Below are 22,011 nucleotides of genomic sequence, written 5' to 3'. Positions count from 1 at the left end.
GAAAACTTGATAGCTGGCCAAGTAGTTTACCTCTTGAGCTCTTTGGAGAAGATGTTTAAACATTCTCACTTGTGTTGTTTGCTTATATGCCAAATTCTCAGAAAGAGCTGTGGGAAATTAACCCATACTGGTAAATTTCTTGCATGATCAAAGTCATCATATGCTGATGTGCTTATTGTTGTTCTGGGAAGGGAAGAAAATGGACTGAAATATATAATGATTTTTGATAATCATGTAATGAGTCATGTATTTTAGCAAATGTGACCACTTTATTTCAAGTTGGTGCTTTTCAGGGCTTTATCTAAGAGTTCTGAAATGCCATATGGTTAGTCCATGGTAAGGATATAAGCCCATTTATTTGCCAACAGTTATAGGGTGTACTTTAGAACTGGAATGCTTTGTTACAGTTGTGCTGGTTTAAGAACAAAGACCTACTTTTTATCCCAGTCTCATTTTTTTTTAATTAATGCTTTCCAAACTCAGGACAATATTTTAAGTGGCTCATTATCCAGTTTTAAAATCATTACCTAATGTTTAGTTGTTTGATCTTCTGATGTGTCAGATGCTCTTTTGGAAGAACTGTGTATTTGCTACACTGCTTCTATTCCATCATCTCTGTACTTTTCTCCAGCCACTCTTAAAACAGCTTCTTCACATTCACCTAAGGTTTGAATATTGCATTCCTGCAAAGAATGAGACATCTTTTTTCATGATCCACTCCACCTACTCCCCACCTGCTCCATCTGTGTTGCTAAGGGATAACATAAAGCTGTGCAATTGACTGACTTTCAGTTTGATCACAATTCAAAAAAAATAAAGACTAAATTAAAATGTCACACATTTGAAGTTTTAAAATAAGTCTCAAATAAATTTCTAAATGAGATATCATTTGTCATAAAATAGCTAAAAATGTTGTTAAGAAAAGTCATGATAACAAAGTGCCCATTTTTGGGAATTGTTTAGCTTTATTTGACTAGTATCTTATTTTAAAAAATTTGTGAAAATGGATACATGAACAAATGTGTTTCATTTAGCCAGTGTTTGCTTTTTCTTTTGTCCGAAGACCTTAGTTATTAGTGTTACTCTGCTCTGGTCTAATTGCTTTGCAGTCCTTCTTTTTTCACACCAGTACTGCATAGGTAGATTTTTTCATACTGAAATTGTCTTCTCAGTGCCATTGCCTATTGTTTGATTCATCTCAACATCTAATAGTAGCAAATTGTTGTGGGGCAGATTAGAAATAGTTGTGTGGAGTATCAGTTTCCTGCTTTCAGTGCTGATGCAGTTGTTTTGGGAGATTTACACTCTCTAGAGCTTGGTAGAGAGACTAATTATATAACTGCAGCATAGATTTATGCATCAAGTAACGGGATTAAAACAATTACTTAGCTTTTATAGCTTACTTCAGAGACTTAGTTTTTATGTTTGTGCCCTTGCAGCAGAGCTGAAGAAAACTGATGGCATTTTCTTGAAACTGAAACTCAAGAGGGTTTGTGTGCATTGACAAGTTGCTTTGTATGGGAATGTGATTAGTCTAGTTCATTTTCACTTCACTGGGAGGATAATAAAAAGATTTGCTCTGCCCCTATCTTTTCTTTAGCAGCTGTGTGATACTCTGCCAATAGGAGAGTTGGGAATCATTAAAAACCAGCTTGGTGGATATGTGTGCTTGTGTGCTTCTTTTAAGGTAAAGGTTGGAAGTGAGCTGAAGTCTCTCTGGGCATTAGGCAGCAGCCTAATGCTGTATATTTAGAGGCTTAGACAAAAAAGACAAGGTGTGGAAGTGTCCTGGGTTCAGCAGTAGCAGTCAGTTTTTCTCCTTAGTAGCTGTTGCAGCACTGTGTTTTTGACTTTCAGCCTGGGAACAAAGCTGATAACACAGATGTTTAGACTGACCAAGGACTTTGTGAGTCTCATGCTCTGCCAGAGAGGAGGAGAAGCCGGGAGGAAGCAGGGACAGGACACCTGACCCAGGCTAGCCAAAGAGGTATTCCATACCACAGCACGTCATGCCCAGGATGTAGAACTGAGAGTTCCCGGAAGGGCTAGAGTACTGCGGGGTGGGAGCGAGGTACCGGTCGGTGAGCGGTTGTATTCTCTTCCTTGTTATTTCCTTTATCATTATTACTATTAGTGGTAGCAGTAGTGATTTGTGTTATACCTTAGTTATTAAACTGTTCTTATCTCAACCCGTGGGAGTTGCATTCTTTTGATTCTTCTCCTTGTCCCTCCAGAAGCGGAGGGAAGAAAGGTGGGGGGGGAAGTGGACTGCGTGGTTCTGATTTACGGCCTGGGCTTAAACCACGACAGGAAGAGAAACTGTAATGGAGCAGAAGGGGGGAATGGGAAGATAGAATCTGTCCTCTATGAAGAAAAGCCAGGTACATTGTTTCCTCTCTGGAAAACTTTTTAAATGTAGGGGACTGTTGTCCTAAGAGGGGGAGCCATACAAGCCCATGTGTTCCGTGTCAGGCTGAGCACAGAATTTCTGCTAGGAGGTATGGGCTGAAACTCACAGGTTTTGTCAGACACAATCTGGGTTAACTGAGATTGCATCTGCACTGAGTTAATTAGGATGTGTGATTTTGTCCTAAGAATGCAATGTTCTAAGAGCTGATCTGTGATTAAGTATATGAACTCTAGATCCAGTGACTGATGGACCTGGTTTGAAAATCACTCGGAGAATTTAATATTAAGGAAGATGAGCACTCTTGTGGATAGTGTCCTTTATAGTCCTGTGCATGAATCTGTTATGTTGAATGTTCTGTGTTGCTGGAATGCATGAGAGCTCACATAACCTACACTGTTGCCAGGTGATCTGCGGGCTGTTGTTGAATGGACAGCAATGTTTGCTCATGAAACTGTCCAGAGCACTGTAGAGCTAGTGCCTCTATCTAACAGGGTTGTGTCTAGCTCCTGTGTCTAGTAGAGTTGTGAAGTGCCTTCTAATGACTGAGACGTGAACTCAACTTTCCAAGCTCATCAGGGAGGTCAGAGAGTGAGGCCTTGGGCTACATTTCATGGCACTGTAAGCTAGGTAGCATTATTAATAAAAATACAACCCAGGTATTATTTATTATATTACATTATGTGCATTACAAGATCCTTTGAAATAGGAATCTCTCCAGATGGGAAATATTAGAGACTTTCATGACGAGTGTGGTATTGTGTGCAAAATGCCTTGGTGTTGCCTTGAATATCTGCTGGGTACATAACAGTCTTATTATTTAATAGGCATGCTGTCTTCCTAGATATCAAAATGCTACAACCAATCTGTCACTGTTACGCCTTCTTATTTTCTTCAAATGTACCTTTATACAGAATTGAGTCCATTAAAAACAGTTTATTTGTGCTGTTTCTGTCTTCCATGTGTTGTAATGTGTGTTAGATACAGGGGATCTGATATATAGACAAAATAGATGGATAAAATAAATAATAAAGTATATAGGTAAATTGTAGGTTTTACAGGATGACTCTGTGAGCTTCATGTAAATAAAACACCTTTGATATTTGAAGATCCTAATTCTGCATTAATTTTCAGCATATAAACTAGAAATAAGACTGAGACTTTTTGATCAAAATGTAAATTCTTGCTTCATTACAAAGCCTTTACTGTTACCTACTTGTCAAAGCTTGTTTACTCTTGCATGCCTCTCTGGTAAATATGAAGAATTTATACCCGCTTGTGCTTTTTGGAAGGTTATAGCAGCATTGCTGTGTCTGTATCGGAAATAATTTGTGCGTTTAATCAGTTAGATGTAATCGATGGTTGACTTTCTCAGAAGCATTTCTTAACTCAAACAGCATAATCGTGAGGATAAAGGTTTTCTGAAATGCACAATCAAGATGTTTATGCCTTTAAATGTTTTTGTTCAATCATTTTTTTAGCTGTGGAGCTTGTACTAATTAATGCAATGTACTTAATTAATGCAAGTTATGTGTAGCATTTATATATTCTTTTTAGCGATTTAATTTTGGAAAGTATATGTGGAGACTGGTGATGAATGAGGGACAGGATATGATTGTCCATCTTGGTTTCCAGTTTCAGGTCTGTCCGAAAAGCTTGTGCGTTTCCACACCTGGGCACCGAACTGATCTCTTTCGGCGAGACCCTCAAAATGTTCTGATAACAGACTTCTTTGGCAGTGTGAGAAAGGTGGAAATTACGAGAGAGACTATTTCTTTGGACCGTGACATAGCCGGATTTGAAAGCAAGTAAGTAGTCGCTCTTTAGAGTTGATTTGTATAGCTCTGTGCCACAGAAACAAAATAGTGGTATAGCTGTCAAGGACAGAACTCTTGATTTCCTGACATTTCTTGCAAAGAATCAGTTTATTAGTATGGGCCTGCTACTATGATGACGTTGGGGTTTGTCAGCTAGAACTTTGTTTAAAAATGCTCATCCCTTTATTTAGACTTGTAAATAAATACTGCTAAAGACCAAGGTGCAGATGTCAACAACAACAAAAATTAGTCTATCTTTTTTTCCTTGTAATTCCTTCTTTAATGTGCAAAAATGTTTTGTTACTGTGAATTTTTAATAGATAAGCTCTGAGTATAAGCCATCAGTTGTTTCATAACAACTAGCTCTTTAATAAATGCTTTGTTTCTGTTCTGTGAATCCTCTGGCTTTTGGCATTACCTGTCCTGACAATTTCTGTTGCTGAGATGCAGTGATACCTTTGAATAAAACTGCTGGTGCAAGTTCATTAATGGTTATAACAGGGTTTCCATTACTTTGGATGAAGAAAGAATTATAAACTACTTTGTATTTTTGGTATTCTGTTGCCACCTATTGGGAACGTGTAAAGGAAGATGTGCTTGTTCTGTAGAGTTTATTTAGCATTGTACTTCCATTTCTGTTGCATCTGTTATGTTTCATGATACTGTCTTCTAAGAGGAGGAAAAAAAAAAAGGTTTGAAATAGTCTGATGTACCATGGCTGAAATATTTTTCAACCCATGAATTTATGCAGATCATTGTCTACCTTGTTTACTGTTGCTCAAATCAAAGAACAAGTTAGTGGGTAGCAGTTTACACATGGTCTAGTATAATATTTCATATCATTATGATATATTTAACATTATTATTGCTATTCCACACAATTATATTATTGTATTTATCTCATATTTTATTTTCATACTGTATTTTTATTCATGTAGTAGTGTGTGTTAGGACTATAAGTATATATATCTTAAGCTGATTTTGTGACTCCTTATTTTAGAACAGTATTTAGTGACACTAAGTTTGGTTGTGGGGTGTTTTTTTTTTTTTTTTTTTTTTTTTTTTTTTTTTTTTTTTTTTTTTGTTTTTGTTTTTGTTTTTGTTTTTGTTTTTTTTAAAGGGAAAAGAAAATAAATTCTTTTGGCAAATAAACATTTTGCCATAATGGAAAACATACTTGTGTGGGTTTCTAATTTGTGGATGATTAGAAGGAGAAATAGGTTTTGGTTAACTTTACTGTTCTGAAGCAGGAAGTGACTGGTTGGGATTTTCAGTTTTTATTTTTGAGTTAGTTTGGTGCCAATATATGAGGGGTTTTTTAGATGTCTGACACGCTGCTGAATTGGACAAATGGAAGCAATGTTGAGAAACTGGCACTTATACATGGAGCGGAATATTATCCTTGTGAAATGCTCTGATATTTAATGAGAGCTGTATTACATTATCACAGCAATTCCAGTCAACTTAAATCTGTAAAATTGGAAGGGATGGCAACATTCTGGCTTTTAGTAGCTACATAGTTCTGCTTTAGCTTGAGACAGTCTTTGATAACATGTACGCCTAGGAGAAAGCACACAGCAGCCACTTACGGAATACTGCCTCATGTCTGTAACGTATGTGACCAGTTTAAGTGATCTTGCGTAAAACAGTAAGTTACTCATTGCACTATATTCAGATACAGTTTTCAAAAGATGTACTTTAGTTCTCAGTTTCTTGTTCCCACTTTGAGTTTATGGAGAATGTGTTTTAATAGAGAAGAAAATATGAACTTCATGGAAAAGTGCTGGAAAATTGTAGTGTAGCTCTCTAGATAGTGATCTGTTTGATAAATTCCTTGAACAGAATTCAGAGATTAGTATCTCTTGGTATGACAGATCTGTTTCACTACAACAGATTTAAAAATTACAGCTTGAAGTGAATTTATTAAAAAATGTTAATGCTTTTAAAAATGCAGTGTTGGAGAGTCTGCTCTGCAAAAAGCAATTACTCTGGTTTTATGTAAGGAATATTATAAACATTACACGTATCTGTTAGGGTGTTAAGAAGTCAGAACAGTTCACGAATTCTGGGACCTTTGAATAAATACTTCCCAGATTGTTCCACTTTCATGTAAAGATAACCCATGAGTGAAAGAATGTGAATTCAGTCTTAGTAAAACCGTTCTATGCCTTTTGGGAAAGTTATGCTGTTGACACCCCAGGTCGCACTCTTACGTAAAATAACTTGGGAAAGATGAGACTAGCACAGCCTGGTTTATTGTTTTTGCTGTCATTGGGAGAGAACTAATCCAAGCTTTTCAAAAATCAAATAATCCTTCCAAATTAGTCATGAATAATCTTGTTCGTGCCTAATACTGGTTTAAGTGTCTTTGGGAAGAGGAGGAAAAGAAGTCATGCAGAATTGAACTTGTGCCTCTTCAGGGGTTTGCAAGAAGCATTTACCAGGAAGTATTTGATAGATCACAAATGCATACCACTAATACAATTTTGGTGTTTTACACTGGTTATCTCGTGTGCAGATCTCTTTTTATTCTGACAAAATCTATGTAGAATCTGAAGTCTTTCCCTTTTTTCTGTATTGCATTCGAGTTACATTTTTTCCTGAAAAATAATTTGCAAAGGTCTTGCTGGTTTAATATTTGATATAGTCTCTTGGCCTCATTCTTTTATGACTCATTTCCTCTTTGTTTTATTCTTCCCTCAATGTTAGCTTGATACCTTTTTCTCTTTTCCTTTTATACACTGGTGGCAGTAGAATGCTACAGAATAGTTACGTTACAGAACATAACCAGAAGATGAAACAGACCTCAACTCTGACGCACTCTTAAGTAGTCTGTGTTAGATCTGATTTGTTTCTTTGAAAGTTGCAAGAGTCATATGTGCAGATAAGGTCTTTAAAAAACAACCAAACAAAAGAGATAACCCGCTGATAACATAGGTAATGGGTAGAAAAAATGCTGTCATGTGAGGCATGAACATGTTATCTTAGTGCTGGCAGACTGATCCAGTTTTCATCTAACCTACTGCTGTGGCTCTGACAAATATTTTCAGTAGAAGTTTGTTCTTTTGTTACACACTTGCTTAGCAATTACTTTGTAATAGGGATCCACTCCCAAGCTCAGTATGAGCAATAGCTGTTCAGCCAGACCAGAACTGACAGTTTCATGTTGAGCACAAGCTGTGACATTGCTCTAGTGAGGCCTTTGAGGTGTTCTGCAAGAACAACTGCTAATTAACCAAAAGAAGAGGCTTTCTTTCTGTCCATGTAGTAGAAGGTGAATATTTGTGAGGAGAAGCTTTATACAATAAAAAGAATCCTCTGCTGTTTCCTTTGTTCATAGCAGTTTCAATCTAAGCTTCAAAGGACTTGTTCTGCAGCTGCTGCAGGCCTGACTGCTTTTGTAGCTGCCAGTTTTAGAAGAAAACCTGTCAATCTAGGGGTTCTGGGGTTTCTGATTCTATTTTTCTGCATCCTCATGCAAGAGCATAAAGTAACCAACCATTAAGGAGTAGAAGAAATCCTGCATCTTTGGAGAAGGAGCATTGCAGAGTTTAGTACATCTAATAAATTAGGAGCATGTCTCTTAAACTTGGACTGTAACTCTTCAGCCAGTTGGAAGAAACACTTTCTCCTTTTGAGCTCCTCTCATGAGGAAAAGATATGTATCAGCGGAAAGCGTCGGTAAAAATTGGGATGAGTATTTCTCCTGAGGGTAGTAAGAAGTGAATTAAAGACAGCATCATATAAAACCATCCTAGTTTCATTGCTTTTGAGAATTGGGCCTCATATTTAATACTTCTGTTAATAAGAATTGTGGTACTGCTGGCAGTGACTGTTTTTCTGAAAATGAATAAATTGGCCACTTGTGTTAGGAAGGATGCTTTTGTAACAGAGTAATTGCTTCATTTGCAGTATGTTAATGGCTGATGTTCTCCCAATCTGTTTTTATTTGCTAGTGTCTCTTTTCCCATCTCTTTCCTTTACTTCTTTTCCACTAGTTATTTTCTGTTTGATGTGCTTAATAAGTAAAGCTGCTGTTGTGTGTTCCATGGGGATCCAGTTTGTGAAACAACAGGTTGGGTTTGTTTTGTTGTTTTGTTTTTGGTTTTTTTTTTTTTTTTTTTTTTTTTTTTGGCTAGTAGATGCTGTTCAGATCAGCCTTTTTTATCTTAAAATAAAAAAGGCTGTGTTTAGTCCAAGATCACCATTCACTTTTTACCAGATACCTCAGACTTTTAACTCTTTGAAGTTCTATAAATAATATTAGGACTAAATCTGAAAGCTCTTGTTCTCCGAGAAATTCCCAGTTCTCATTCGCATCCTGATCTGCAGTTAGGTCAGTGCTAAATTCACATCAGCTCTCCCCCCTCTCCCTGTATTTCCCGCCTCTTCTGCGCGCGAAGGCTTTGAACGGAGTTGCAGTACTTGTCCCCGGTGGCAGAAGGTCCAGGCGCTTCCCGTCCGGCGACTGCGCTGCATCTTGCGGCTGCCGCGGGCGGCGGCGAGGCTGCGCCGGCAGGGGGCAGCATTGGAGCGGGCGAGCTTCCGCCGCTAGTGGGGAGTGGAGGGGAGCAGGCGGGGAGGGATCCTAGTAGTATTTAATGGGAGGGGCTGGTGTGGTGGGTTTTTGTGCTTCCAGCCCTCTTTGTATGACAGTTTGAAATGAGATGGGGAAGGCAAGGAATTCAAGGGTTTTTGTTGAGTTTTTGTTTTTGTTTGTTTTTGTTTTGTTTTTTTTTGTCCTGTGGTGTAAATTTGAGGGGATAGTGAGAAATTTTTATTTTAGGCTTTTACTGCTGAACAGCAACCTTGTGGAGATGTAAATGTGTTTCAGTTCCAGAGCGATGCATTAAGAGAAAAATTACTTGTAAATTAGTAAACCTCTGCTAATCTGTATTGAATTGACAGTGGGAATGAAGCTGTTGTTATGAAACTCATTATTATTACTATGCTGTTAAGTCCAGATAGCACTGTTTTTCTGGAAATATCTACAGATGGATTTCATAATACCCTTTTTTTTCCATGAACCATGCTAATCCATTACATGTGTACTGTATTTTCCTCTAGTGTCTTACTATGAAAGCAGAATAAATTTCTAAGTGTGGATTTTTTGCCCCATGTGCATTTTAATAGCCTACAAGTAATTACAAAAGATGAGTGAGCTAATACTTGCTGGTAAATATACTGCTATATTTCTTAAAGTATTTTGTAAGTATAAGTGGTTTTTCCTTGCTTGCTTAAAGATGGGTCAGTATATACATATGCACGTGTACATGGGCTCCTATACCTCCTAGTGTGAAATAATTGTTCAAGGTAATGCAACTAAAATTAATAGAAAGGCTATAGTAGGAAAAATTATATAGGAGGGTAGTGTTTCACTAGAACAACTGCAGTATAAAATAAATAAGGATGACTGACAGGATCAAAAGGAACTGCAGGTATAAATTGTGTTGGGAAGTCTTTAAATATACTCAAGTGTTATGATGGTAATTATAGTCCCTATTTAGCAAGGGATTTTAAAAAGCAGCTTTCAACAATTTCTTGTTTGTTCATTTGAAGGATTTTTTGGACCATCCTTTTTGCTGGATTTTGTGTGTGGGTTTTTTTTTTATTTTTAAATAATTTGCAAAACTGTATCTCCCAAGTCAGGTATTTTTTGGATTTAAATGATTTTTTTTTCTCCTCTTCCTCTAACTTTTAGTGGGTTTTTGTGTGACATCCCTCTGTTCTTCTAAGAGAACTTCAACTAAGAGTACCAGGTTGTGTTTCTATTTTATATTGTTTCCAGCAGAATGCTGCTTTGTGGAACTTACATGTAGTTAGTATTAATATGCATTGACATCAAGAGAAACCCCTTGGTCTGTAGAGGTGCTGTGAAGCACATACGAGTCAATGAAAATATTTTTATTAACTTCAGATTTTGAATACAGTCCAGAAGCTACATGTTCTTTGTGACTTGCATATGCCAATTGACTTGTGCACATCCTAGTGTTAGGTAATGGATAGTTAATGTCTAAAATTGTTGCATGGTAGATTTAAAGAGAGGTCTGAAGTAAATCTGGTAGATTTTTATGTCATCTAGATAGCTGAGAATATCCAGAAATCACAGGATGCTCAGTCTATGATTTTTACTTTTCTTTTACCCACTCCTTTTTGCACCATTCCTATATAACATTCTTACTTTGTCTCATTATTTCTTCTTCACCTCTTCGCCCTGTGATCTTTACCTGCTATTATTTTTGCAGTTGAGTGGGCTGCTCTATAATTCCAGTCTCCTGAAGTGCTTGTTAGTTTTTCTAATGCTCTTTATATGGAGGTCTTGGCTTGATCATCTTGCTTTGCTGTCCAGGTGCTAAATACAAATTAATGTCTGTTCTTAGAGGTACATCTGTAGTAGTGTGCTGTATGTTGCTGCTCAAGAACACCGCACAGACAGCTGTAGAATTTGGCATAAATCAGACCAGAAAATATTTTAATGTAATTTTGGCGTATTCTCAGTGCTTTGAGATAGTCTGATAATTTCAATAAAATTCTATTACTGTTACTTCCTGTCAAAAATGCCAGAGCTGCTGCTGTTATTTGTTAGGATATACTTTTTGTGTGATTAAGTGGTAAAATTTTAGGAGGTAGAAAAACTGGGCACAAAGATTTGCAAACAGGCAGCTTGAAGCAGTGATTATGGTGAGACTGTTATGTCTTTGGAATTTAGTGGCCAAGCATACATTAGCATTCTTTATGCCCCAGAAATGAATCTGCACACATAACTATTAAGTCTCTGGGGCTCAAGCAACATTACTGTTTGGTTTTTCTTTTTTTTTTTTTTAATATGGTATTAAGGCATATGCAAATGCTCTTAGTCCTTCCTTGTTCTGATACTGTGAAAAAGCTTACGCTTGTTTGTTGAGTGCCTGAGGGATTACCTTCCAGATGGTCAGCGGTTTCTGCTGCTGAAAATTCCTGTCTTGTCCAAAGCTGGGGGCGGGGGGCAAGGGAGAGGGAAAGGGACATTCTGCCTTCACAACACATTTGTACAACTGATGGCTAAAAGACCAGAAAATGATCTCTATCTGCGTCTCCCAGGTCTGTAGTCATAAAGCTAAATTCAAGTCCTTGAAGCCTTATTTTTGATTTTTTTTGTAAGCTGTAAAGTGAAATGTGAGTTGTGAGAGGAGTGGAACTCCAGAAAAGCACTGCATTACTGCTAAGTATCTTTTTTTTTCACTGTCCAGTTAGCTGTTAAGAGCAGACTAATGTAGACTTCTGGCAACAGTAGAGCATGGAAGTCACAGTTGCATCAAAGGATGGGAAGAAAAATAAAAATGACTACAAAAGGTGTTTCTGATGACAAAAAGAAGTGGATTTACACATGGCTGGCTGAGCAATGTTTAATATTCCTTTACAAAATAACATTGTTTTATGTGCTTGGTCAGTATCAGAAATCTGTACAAACTATGGGAGGGGAAATAACAGATGCTGAACGTGTCTACCAAAGTGCCCAAGTTACTGCTAAGATTACTGTTTAAAATTTGCATGACAGCAGAATATTACCTGTGTGGTAAGACTGACCTTCGAGGAAAAGAAAGTAATTCTGTAAACAAAGGACTTAGTACAAAATGGGATTTATTTAGCATTTTTGTGGGCAGGAGACCATGATTTACATGAAAAGTTGGTATTGGTAAATACCAGGAGAAACTAACGGAAGTAGAGAAGCATAGTAAAGTGGTCTGCATTTCCTGAAGTAGAGAAAGGGAAAAAAAAAAAAAGAAAAAGGAAATGGGATACAAAGGGAGTTGGAAGAATAGCTATTCAGGGTTGGATATGTCGTAGTGTCTTTTGAATCCTAGTCAGCTTAATTCCATTGGCTCCAATTACTATTTTAGAGATTTCTGGGGTTTCAAGGGAATATAGTAGCAACTGTCAATGTTCAGCTTTCATAGAATGGTGACAGCCAATCTCTGTTGTGCCAGTGAATGTTAAAAAAAACCCAGACTAATTTAGCCACAACTTTACATGATACTGAAAAAGAATTAAAAAGCATGAACTTAGTCATCAGCCTAAAGGTCAGATGTAACTTGGAACATAAAGACAGGAAGAATTTATCTGTCATAAAATGAACTGGAAATTCTATTGTAAGTATATACATAGAGGTGTGTTCATGTTTTGTAATACAGCACCAGAATTTATTACCACTGAAAGCAGTATATTCGTGTATCATAAACGGGACAAATATATTTTTATTGCAAACTGATATTACTAGGTTTTTATATAACCGAACTATATATATGCTTCTTATGGATGTGGGAATGGTTCAAATCATTGGACTTCCGAAAATATAAATTAAAACCACCAGTATTGTTCAGGGATTTCCACTTTTACTTTGTACATACATATGGAATTACATAGCACAGAATTGACTGGATAGCATTCTGGTGACTGACAGGAATGAGGATTTAGAAGTAAATTTGGAGAGGGAGAGTGTGTCACCCTCCCACCCTGCTGAGGCATAAATTGCTCAATCCAGTAGTTCCCAAGAGAAGGCAAGATCACAGTGGAGGCTAGGATTTCTTTTCCTCTGGGGAAGGGAATAAATGTTGAGTATTGGTATTCACAGTTGCTTTAGAATAAGTTCCTTGAATTATGTGATAGCTATTTTAAGTTTCTATTCCTGCTGGTTAAAAAAAACCCTGCCACTGAAGTCTAGCTGACATACGGATTTGTTCCAATACTAAAGGGAATGGTTGATCAGAAACTGAAACGATTAACAATGTTGCGCCTTCCTCCTACTGCTGGAGTTTTATTTGCAATGGTACTTTCTTTGTAAGTCTCTGTGTAATTGCTATTTAAAAAATAAAAAAATAAATAAAAATCGATTCTGCAGGGGCCAGATGCAGAGGAAAAGACTGAATAATACTGGCTATGTATTGGTACATTTTTAGTTCCTCTGCCAGTCTTTCAGAATAATCTTCAGTGGATTATAATCTTTAAATTGATGGTATGTTTTCACTCTTTTTATGTTTCTTATCTCAATGTTTAAAAAAATGTATATTAGATTATTGGTTTTTCAGTGATGAATGGTAAATGACAGACATTTGGATTTACACAGTTTCAGAAGGTGTGTGGAAGGTTATTTTGTAGAAATGGGCTACCTCTTGTACTTTGCAAGAAGTTTAAATTCACATTTAGCATGACAGGGGTACTCATATTCCTTCAAGTTAACCATTACTGAAAGTGGTTTTGCTGGCCTGGGATGTTGCATGTTCTTAAGCCAAAACTGGGTTTATGTAGTCTGTTCACAGGTCTGCTACCAAAGTGAGCCACTAAAATGCATATTCCACATTACTTAATCCATACCATAGCTGGTCCCATGTAGTTTGTTAGTCTGTTTAATTTGTACTCTGCTGGCCTGGCAGAGCCTGCTGCCCTTACTGCAGGGGAGATCAACTGCAAGGAGAGAACAGATGGTCTTTCTGCTCTTCACTGAAGGCACTGTATCATGGAGGGGGCAGATTTAATCTGTGGCTAGGATGTGCTGGCCAGCATGGCTGACAGTGTCCTCCTGGACAGCATGACTTGCTTTTCAGTTTGTGCAGACCCCAGATGGGCTCTTAGAAGGACAGGAGAGCTGGGGCTGCTTGGTGCCAGTGTGTTTTCCCCATGGCTGCCTTCCTGGATCTGCAGCCTAGGACAATGGTTCTGCTGGCAGAAGCTTTCCTAAACTAGGGGAACAAATCTGGCTCGCAGATTAGACATCTGAATTTCCTCCTGAGCAGCACAGCTCTCTGAAGGATAGGAATGGTCAGATTTTTCTGTGCAGTCAGAAACATTACGTAAGTGTAAACTCTGTGAAAGAAGCAGATAAGAGTATGTTTTTCCTATAGTTCCACAGTGTGAGGTAGTTCATGTAATATTGTAATGGTATTAAATAATTGAAATGAGATAAAAATCAGAGTTACTTGTATTCCTGGATGATTTCTGGTCCTGTGTTACCTGCAAGTGAGATGCATTGCCATAGGCATGTTTCAGCCTCTCTAAAATTTCAGTAATATTTTTCTGTTTGAAATAGTAGGACAAAAGTACATCTCTACATATTTAGCAATTTATGACTCATTTTAGTTTGGGAGAATATAATGAACCCTGTAGTTACTGTAAGGTTTATCTCAATTTAACTGTAACATAATATTTAAGCTTCATAGTTCCCCACTGACTAGTATTTTTTTTTTCTATTGGTTACTTAAGAGTCTGAACCATGACTTCCTTCTCGAATAGAATAGGAATGAAGACTTCTTGCTGTAGGTCTAAATTCTATCTGGGGAATTGGAGCAGAACAGCCACTTAGTGAAACTGCTCTAAATCTCAGCCATAGAGGACATAACCTCTGTTTCTTCCTTAGCTGTCAAACAGAATGCCCTAGTTCCTTTTTCCTCTGTATGTGGTTTCCCTCTGATACAGTTTTTACTAATAGGTATTTTATTACGAAGTATTCTGAGCTGACTTCTGTCTTACTAGATGATTAGGAGCTTTACAAATGTCTCCATAAAAATATATGGTGTATCTGTAAAATGGATAAATCTGCACTCTGCTCTAATATTTTAAAACTAGAAATTGTGTATGCTCACAAAAAATGTGGTTAGATGGAACATTGTCCTTAAAACACAGTATTTCTATGTGGCTTGCGAGTCTAATGGCACTATTGAAAAATGTTAGACTGTGCATTAATCTGTGGGTTTATAAAGTAATTTAGGAAGGACAGCAGAAAGAATTATGCCAGCTGTGGCAGGAAGATTTTGCATGCCATAGATTTAAAGGTTCACATCACTGGTTGCTCTAAATATTTTATACTTATAATGGTTGTATTTTAAGTAACATGTGTCTGTCTGTTCAGTTACTAAACATTTAGGAGGCATCATGAAAACAGCTTCCCCAGTTGTTGACGTTCTTGGGGATGCTTCCTGACAGCATTGGTGGATGTTGAAATGGTATGAGGAGGGGCATGCTTCCAGTTAGGTGATGGAATGTGGAGGGAAAAAATGTACTGGCAGTGTCCATATTCTGGCGAGGGCTTCCATTATTGGTCACAGAATTCTTGTTGTATTGCACTTTCAAGGTTTTCTGCAAATGTAGTTATTTCTTTAACACTGTGAGAAAGTATACATGAGTCATTTGGTAATTATGACCCGAATTATGACTGTTCTTAAATTCAGCTAATAGTAAATATAAAGCATTTAAAATTACAATGCAGTTCTTCAAAGATTATCATTATCACTATAGAATTCTGTGTACACATATGTGAGTTTTATGGTTGGTAATAATAGGTGCAAGAGATGCCTTAGGATAGTAGCACTTAGTAGTGGGACGTGGAATTTATTTATGGTAGTGCATCACCCATGAGGTACTTTGTTGTGTTTTTAGGTATCATAGATAATTGTTTCTTAATGGTTTCTAACTGTTTCTCTGTACTTTCTCTGGATGTAAAATGAAGTCCTTTACAAGACACATTGGGGGGGGGGGAGAAGAAAAGAGGGAGGGGAGTTAACTTTACGTGTCAATGATTATATCATAAAATGCATCTGTGGAACAGACCTAATCCCTATGCAGCTGTTGCCTGTATCTGGCTGTGAGCATAGGAGAAAGCTGTAGAAACTATGGCTGATATAGATATCATTAGAAAGGAGATCCTACCTACTGAGGAAATCCCTCCATCTTTGAATGTGCCAAATGAATATGCAACCTGCACATGGTAACAGACTGAAGACTCAGTAAAGCTGGGGCAATATGAATTGAAACAGGGAATAATTAATGTGTTAATGCATTTTGTGCCTCCTGTGCTCATCTAATAATCAGATTATTTTGCTAAATGTAATCGGAATTGTACAAAAGAGTTATTATATAATACAGCTAACTTCACCATAAATTTGAAAAGAAACAAAATCACTGAAATGAAGCAAATTGTATATTATTTATTCTCATTGGTAATTGTCCTTGTAAAATAAAAGAGTAATTTTTAGGTATGCTTCTTTTCATACTGAGTTGGGGGGCGGGGAATCTAATAGGAGAGGAGGGAATCAGGAAATCAGTACAGCCAGAAATAACAGCAATATACATGCTAGTAGTCTACCGAAGTCAAAACCCATAATGTGTTTCTAGTTATAAAACCTGAAAGCAAGGAAAATTCCCATATCGATGATATATGACAAAAAGGTGAATTATTATTGTTGAGGAAAATGGATATTGAATGCAACCCATCCCTAAACAAAGTAATGCAAAATTATTCTCAGGGTTGAATTCTACAAAATAGTAATTTTCTTAGTTTGTAAAGCCTTTCATTTTTTGCTTACATTACTGATACTACTTAAGAGGATGGCAGTATTAAAGTTGAATTAATTTTACCTGAGGTTATTTCAATAGCCAACTCTACTGAACTGGACCAGACTGTCCCAGCACGGCCCTGCCTGTATTCATTGCAGAGTAAAGTCAGGGGCCAGAGTCAGGTAACCATGTTCAAGTAGAAATTTAGTCCAGGAATGCTACTTTTGTTCTTTATTTTGTGAGTGAAGTAGGTAATCTGTTTGTTGCTAATAACTTGGTGTGGATTTATGGATTTAGTGATCAGTCCCGTGTGTTCGATGAATTTTGTGTAATTGTTTAATCAGCTCAGTCTGACTGAATCCCTGTGTTTGCGATACTTTATGTGAGTAAGGTGGTAAGTACTCTTGAGAGGAGCTTCCTATCTGGAGCAGAAAAAGATGACGTTATCTTGTAGAAAATACCAAGTGAGCGTCTCGTTTGCATTAATTCAAGGAAAATCAAAACTTCAAGAACAAATCTGCATTGAAGAACTTAGCCCTAAACTTCAGTATTCTTGGAAAAATAGATTTAAAATAGAATCTTAATGCAGAGTGTTTGGAAATGACTCAAGCCTTTGCACATGCTTCATCTGTTTGTTGACATATGGAGCTTGTTTCCTGTAGGTTATAGACCACTTGGAAACAGACTACATGCTAATCTTAAGAAATATTTTATTGAAGTGACCAGAAGTATTTCTGGTCTATGACAGGAAGGTTTGATCTAATGTTAATCTGCAGTGTAGTGCAGAAATTAACTCGGTTCTCATTTTGTTTAGTTGTGTCTTTTGTTCCTTAGGCATTACTGATTTAAAAGTTGCTCTATCTTACATGTACTGGCATGTTAATTAGTATGTTGTACCTGAATAATATTCAGATTAAAAGAAAGAAGGGTACTCAGACATTAAAAACCAAATAAACAAGCCCCCTAAAACTCCCACTTCAATTGCTAGTTTCTAGAATTTAGTACAACTTGTCATTTTTCTAGTTACTACTATGAAACACCAGGATTCTCATCTGGTACAGTATAGAGCACCTTAGTCAAGGAACTATTGTTATAGAGCAGATAAGATTAAAAAAAGTCATTGGGTTTGATGAAGACCTGCATGAACAGTGGGGAAGAAAGCCAAAGTTGCCATAGCAACCACCAGTGCTTTAGAGAGAAGCTAAGTAAAATGAGGAGAAATGTAACAGAAAAATGAGGGCCATTTCATAGAGCATTAAAAATAAAAATGATGTTTTAAGGCAAATATAATTAATAACTCAGCTTTTATCACTTAGAGATCCCTGATAAGCAGCAGTTTATCTTTGAAATAAAAATATGAAGACCACTATTAATAAAGAAGTTTTAGTATTGAGTCCGTTAGACCCTTTTAAAGAGACACTTACATGAATTTGTGAAAAATGAGTGAAAGTTTGATGAAGTTAGGTTTTTTTTTTCTTCCTTATTTTTTTTCTCTGCAGACAGTTTTCTGAGTAACTGCAGTCTTAACCTGTGTGATGGCATTTTCACAGAGTATTCTATTAGTGGTATAATCAATCAAAAGTCTCCCTAATACAAACGTGGTCCCATAGTGGAAATACTGTCAGTTCTTTGTGGAGTGGTATGCTGGGTCAAATGACTGCGTAGCGCTCCCTTCAGTTGAGGAGCAGCAAAGGCAGCTTTACATTTTTTGGACATCAAAACTTCAAGAAAAAGCAGTGTTGGTAGGTTTAGCGGTGCAAGTTGCCCATACGTAACAGGTTTACGTAAAATAATGTGTGCAGTTAGTTGCCTGTGCTTTTGTATCTGAACCTATGTTCTGCTATCAGTGATTAATTTAAAGGCTGAGCTTTGATACTTTTTTGGTCTCTTTTATTATTATTTTTGATTTATATTATTTTTTATTTTATTTTATTTTTATTGAATGGAGTCAGCGTTCTTCAGTGAGTTGATACTGGTTATGAAGTCTAGTATTTTGCCTATATATTGCTTCGCAGTTGTGCAGAATTAGGTTTTATGTGGGTGAGCGTCAAATGTACATGGGATAAAATTGCAAGCATCATTTATTTTCTACTAACTAATCAACTGTTAAGCCTTAAGTTTAATCTTGGTCCTCATGGAACAAAATGGCCCATGTTGGAACCTTAAGCAAAGAAGAAAACAATGAAAAATGCAGTTTAATGGTCTATCCTGAAAGAGCACTTTGTATGAGTATTGAAACAATCTGAAAGTTTGAGTACAAGATGGGAAACAAAACCCACTTTATCTCATCTTTAAAATCCAGTCTGACTCACTTCTTGCCTTCTCTTCAGAGGACTGTGTTGGTGTCTGCATGGTTGCAGCACAGTTACACTCCGATGTTGTTAGAATATAATTGTGTCATTTAAGAGCAGATTGTACTTAACTGGCCTAGACAGTACCGTGGCCTGGGGCTTTGTATATGTGTCAGTACAGTTGTTACTTGTCTGTTCCTTCAGAAAAAATAGGCTTTGTTTCTGAATAAACAGATTTTATAAACCATTGCGAAATGAAAATGTTTTCTTCTTTCGTAGAAGGATAAAAAGCTTTGCATTATTCCCTGGGAATCCAAATGAAATATTTGCAGTAGGTTCCTTATTGTAAAGTGGGCTTAGTGTTTTTTTCTCTTCTGATATCGCACGAGTTACAAATTACATGTCTATATTGAAGTGAGAATTAAAACTGATTAAGCTGAAATAATGAGATAACAAATATTGAGAAAAAGAAAGGTGGTATGAATTTATGTGAATGTTCAAGGACCCTACTCCGGAAACTTCAGGTGGGAGATCTAGAAGCACTTTGGCACTGAACTGTTGTTTAATTGCCACCATCTAAAAAACGTTCTGTAGTTTCTGGATAGCATGGTTTCTGCTCCAGATTAAATGCAGCAGACTTCTTAACTACAGTATATAATTTTTTCCTTAAGAATAACTGTGAGAAAAATGTTTTCTGGATCAGCTCAGTGTTTAAATCGGGTCCTAAACGGCATACTTAATGAACTCTTGTCTATCATCAGGTTGTGGGTTGACCTGAGAAAAGAGCTTTTCCAGTGTGGCTGGATTTCACATAGTAAAGTTTTGTCCTGGGGAACTGCATTATAAAGCAGTCAGCTAATACACCAACTGGAGTGGAACAACTATTGCAGAGACAGTGTAGGGGCTTCTTCCTGCTGCAGTTGGACTTTATCACTCGTGGTTGTAGCTCCCTGAAGACCCCTTTTACCTGCAGACAGAGCCCTTTGTGTTGTGTGCCTTCCTCTGCCAGGGGTGTGATCCTAAAGTCCTGTGGAAATCTTCCAAATCTCAAAGTGCAGCCTTGCTATCACATAACGATTCTGTTAGGACTGTTGAGATTATGTATGGTATGCTCTGAAGAAGTGCTGTTGACATGTACTGCAAGTTAGAAATCCAGAAATGTTATATTGGGAAACAGTTTATTATGGCATCTCTGTGAAGTTCCTGCAGAACTTAATATAAGAAAAATAGTTATTGTTTCCTATCGTTATTTTTTTTTAAAGCTATGATTTTATAGGTGTGTGGAAATGAGAAGTGTAGTGCTATTAGTGGGTCATGCAGGCTTGAAATATTAAGCGTGTTGTGAGAAAATGTGATATGTCACGAGACAGGAACAGGACTGAGCTTTGACTGTTTTGGTAGATTAAACTAGACCCCACTAGGTGGTGCAAGCAAATAAATCACTTTGCATACTTCTCTCCTGATGAATAAATTTTGGGAAAGTGTGTCTTTCACTAAATTTAAATATACAGTCTTCAGGGGGTTTTTTATTTGTTAATGTGTACAATAGTTATTAAAATTTAACACTTAACTGTCCTAGACTGCTGTTTCCACATACAAGAAAAAAAAATGTGTTATGATTTTGGCTTAGACATGGGTTATCTGCCTTTCTTATGGTATAGGCTGGTGTCACGATGTTGTGTGTATTGCTGGGGTGTGGCTTACAGAAGAAGTAGCAGAGGACTTCCACTGTGTTTTGCTGTGCTATCAAAAGTAGCTGCTGTGAAATAATATCCTTCCTGGGGGCTTACTGAGGCATTTTCAGACTTAACATCTGCTTGGAGAATTCTCTGTCAGGATCTCTCTTGTGACTGTTTATCCTCTGCCAGTTTCACTTTGAATTTGCTTACCTTTACAGCACTATTGTGTACATACAATCAAAACTAATTATGAGAAAACTAGATTTCAAACAGTAAGTTACAATAGTGTACTGTCAGTTTACTGTCCTGAATGGAGTGAATAAGGTTCCAGTAGAAAATAATTTTTGAAATATAATGTATGCAGTTGGTCTGGAAGGGTTAATGTAGTATGCCAGTGGTTCTGTTATGTTTTGTTTAAAAAACCTGCAAACAAACCAACTAGAAAACTACAAAATAAAACATTAAACCTGGAAACACTCCTTCATTGTGCTCCTGGAGGTAATTATAATATCACATTATCAGTTTGTGTTGCACTGGATATAGCATTGTTTTGAATTCAGACTAGATAATCTTTCAACAGCTCATATTTTAACTGTTTTTTCTATTGCTGCTTCTTCTCCCTGACACTGAAAAGACCTCTTTCGTAATGGTGGTTTTTACTAAAGATGGACTGGCTGGTTGTTGGTCAACATCTTTTTATAGCTGTAAGATCAACAGCAAAAGTATTTGAATAACATAAACCCCCAAATTCTTGAGATAAGTAGAAATCCTGGAGTCTTCCAGTTATGGAGAGCCATCAGCACTATCATTTTATTGTCATAAATCGTATTTTACCAGAGTTTGTCTGGCTGCCAGTGAACCTCAGGCTGCCAACTCCTATGGGAAGGTGATGGTACCATGGCTCTGCTGTGATACCGAGGAAACCCCTGCCTGGGTTAAAGGGTGAGTGCTGCAGTGAAAATATAGTCAAATGCTTAGCAGTCAGCTTGAGATACTACATCTTCTTATTGCTGTTCCCCCAATATATCTGTCTTTCAGGTCTCTCTCCATGAATGTTACCACGTTTCAGTCCAGGACTCTGTAACAAAACAATAACTGCAGTCACTAAGCAGCTCTTTAGTGAAAGTTCAGTACTTTACAGTGCAGTATGTTTACTGAAATGGAAATTCTTCATTTTAAAGTGACTCGTATTCATTGTTGGGGATGGGTGCATTTGCCACATTCATCCTAGTCTTGATAAATACAGTAGGAACAGTTTTTTTTGTTTTTGTTTGTTTGTTTTGATGGGTTTTTGGAAATAAGGTAGGAAGACATTAAAGTATGAAAAGCCTGTGGCCATGAAATCTCATTTGACCAGCTGCCATAAAGAATGCATATGCTAGCTACAAATAGTCAACACATACTCTGAGTTTTACAATAAGATTTGGTTAGCCTCAATAGGGTAGCCATGGAAAAAATGCTGCGGTTATTAACTTTAAATGAAGAAAGAATTTTTTTTTTCTTTTTTTTCT

General features: G+C 37.0%; 1 protein-coding gene across 1 annotated transcript in view; it reads left to right on the top strand.

Moving 5' to 3' along the window:
- Positions 1-22,011, top strand: part of PIGK (phosphatidylinositol glycan anchor biosynthesis class K) — a gene marked incomplete at its 3' end in the record, with an annotated part of 68,533 nt that overhangs the window by 12,878 nt on the left and 33,644 nt on the right. The window contains exon 9 of the mRNA XM_080622670.1: positions 4,043-4,215. Coding sequence (XP_080478796.1) covers positions 4,043-4,215 — 173 coding nt within the window. The remainder of the gene's footprint in view (positions 1-4,042; positions 4,216-22,011) is intronic.

The sequence above is a fragment of the Psittacula echo genome (genome assembly GCF_963264785.1).
Source record: "Psittacula echo genome assembly, chromosome: 7".
NCBI classification, from domain to species: Eukaryota; Metazoa; Chordata; class Aves; order Psittaciformes; family Psittacidae; genus Psittacula; species Psittacula echo.
This window is presented reverse-complemented; position numbering and strand designations above follow the sequence as displayed.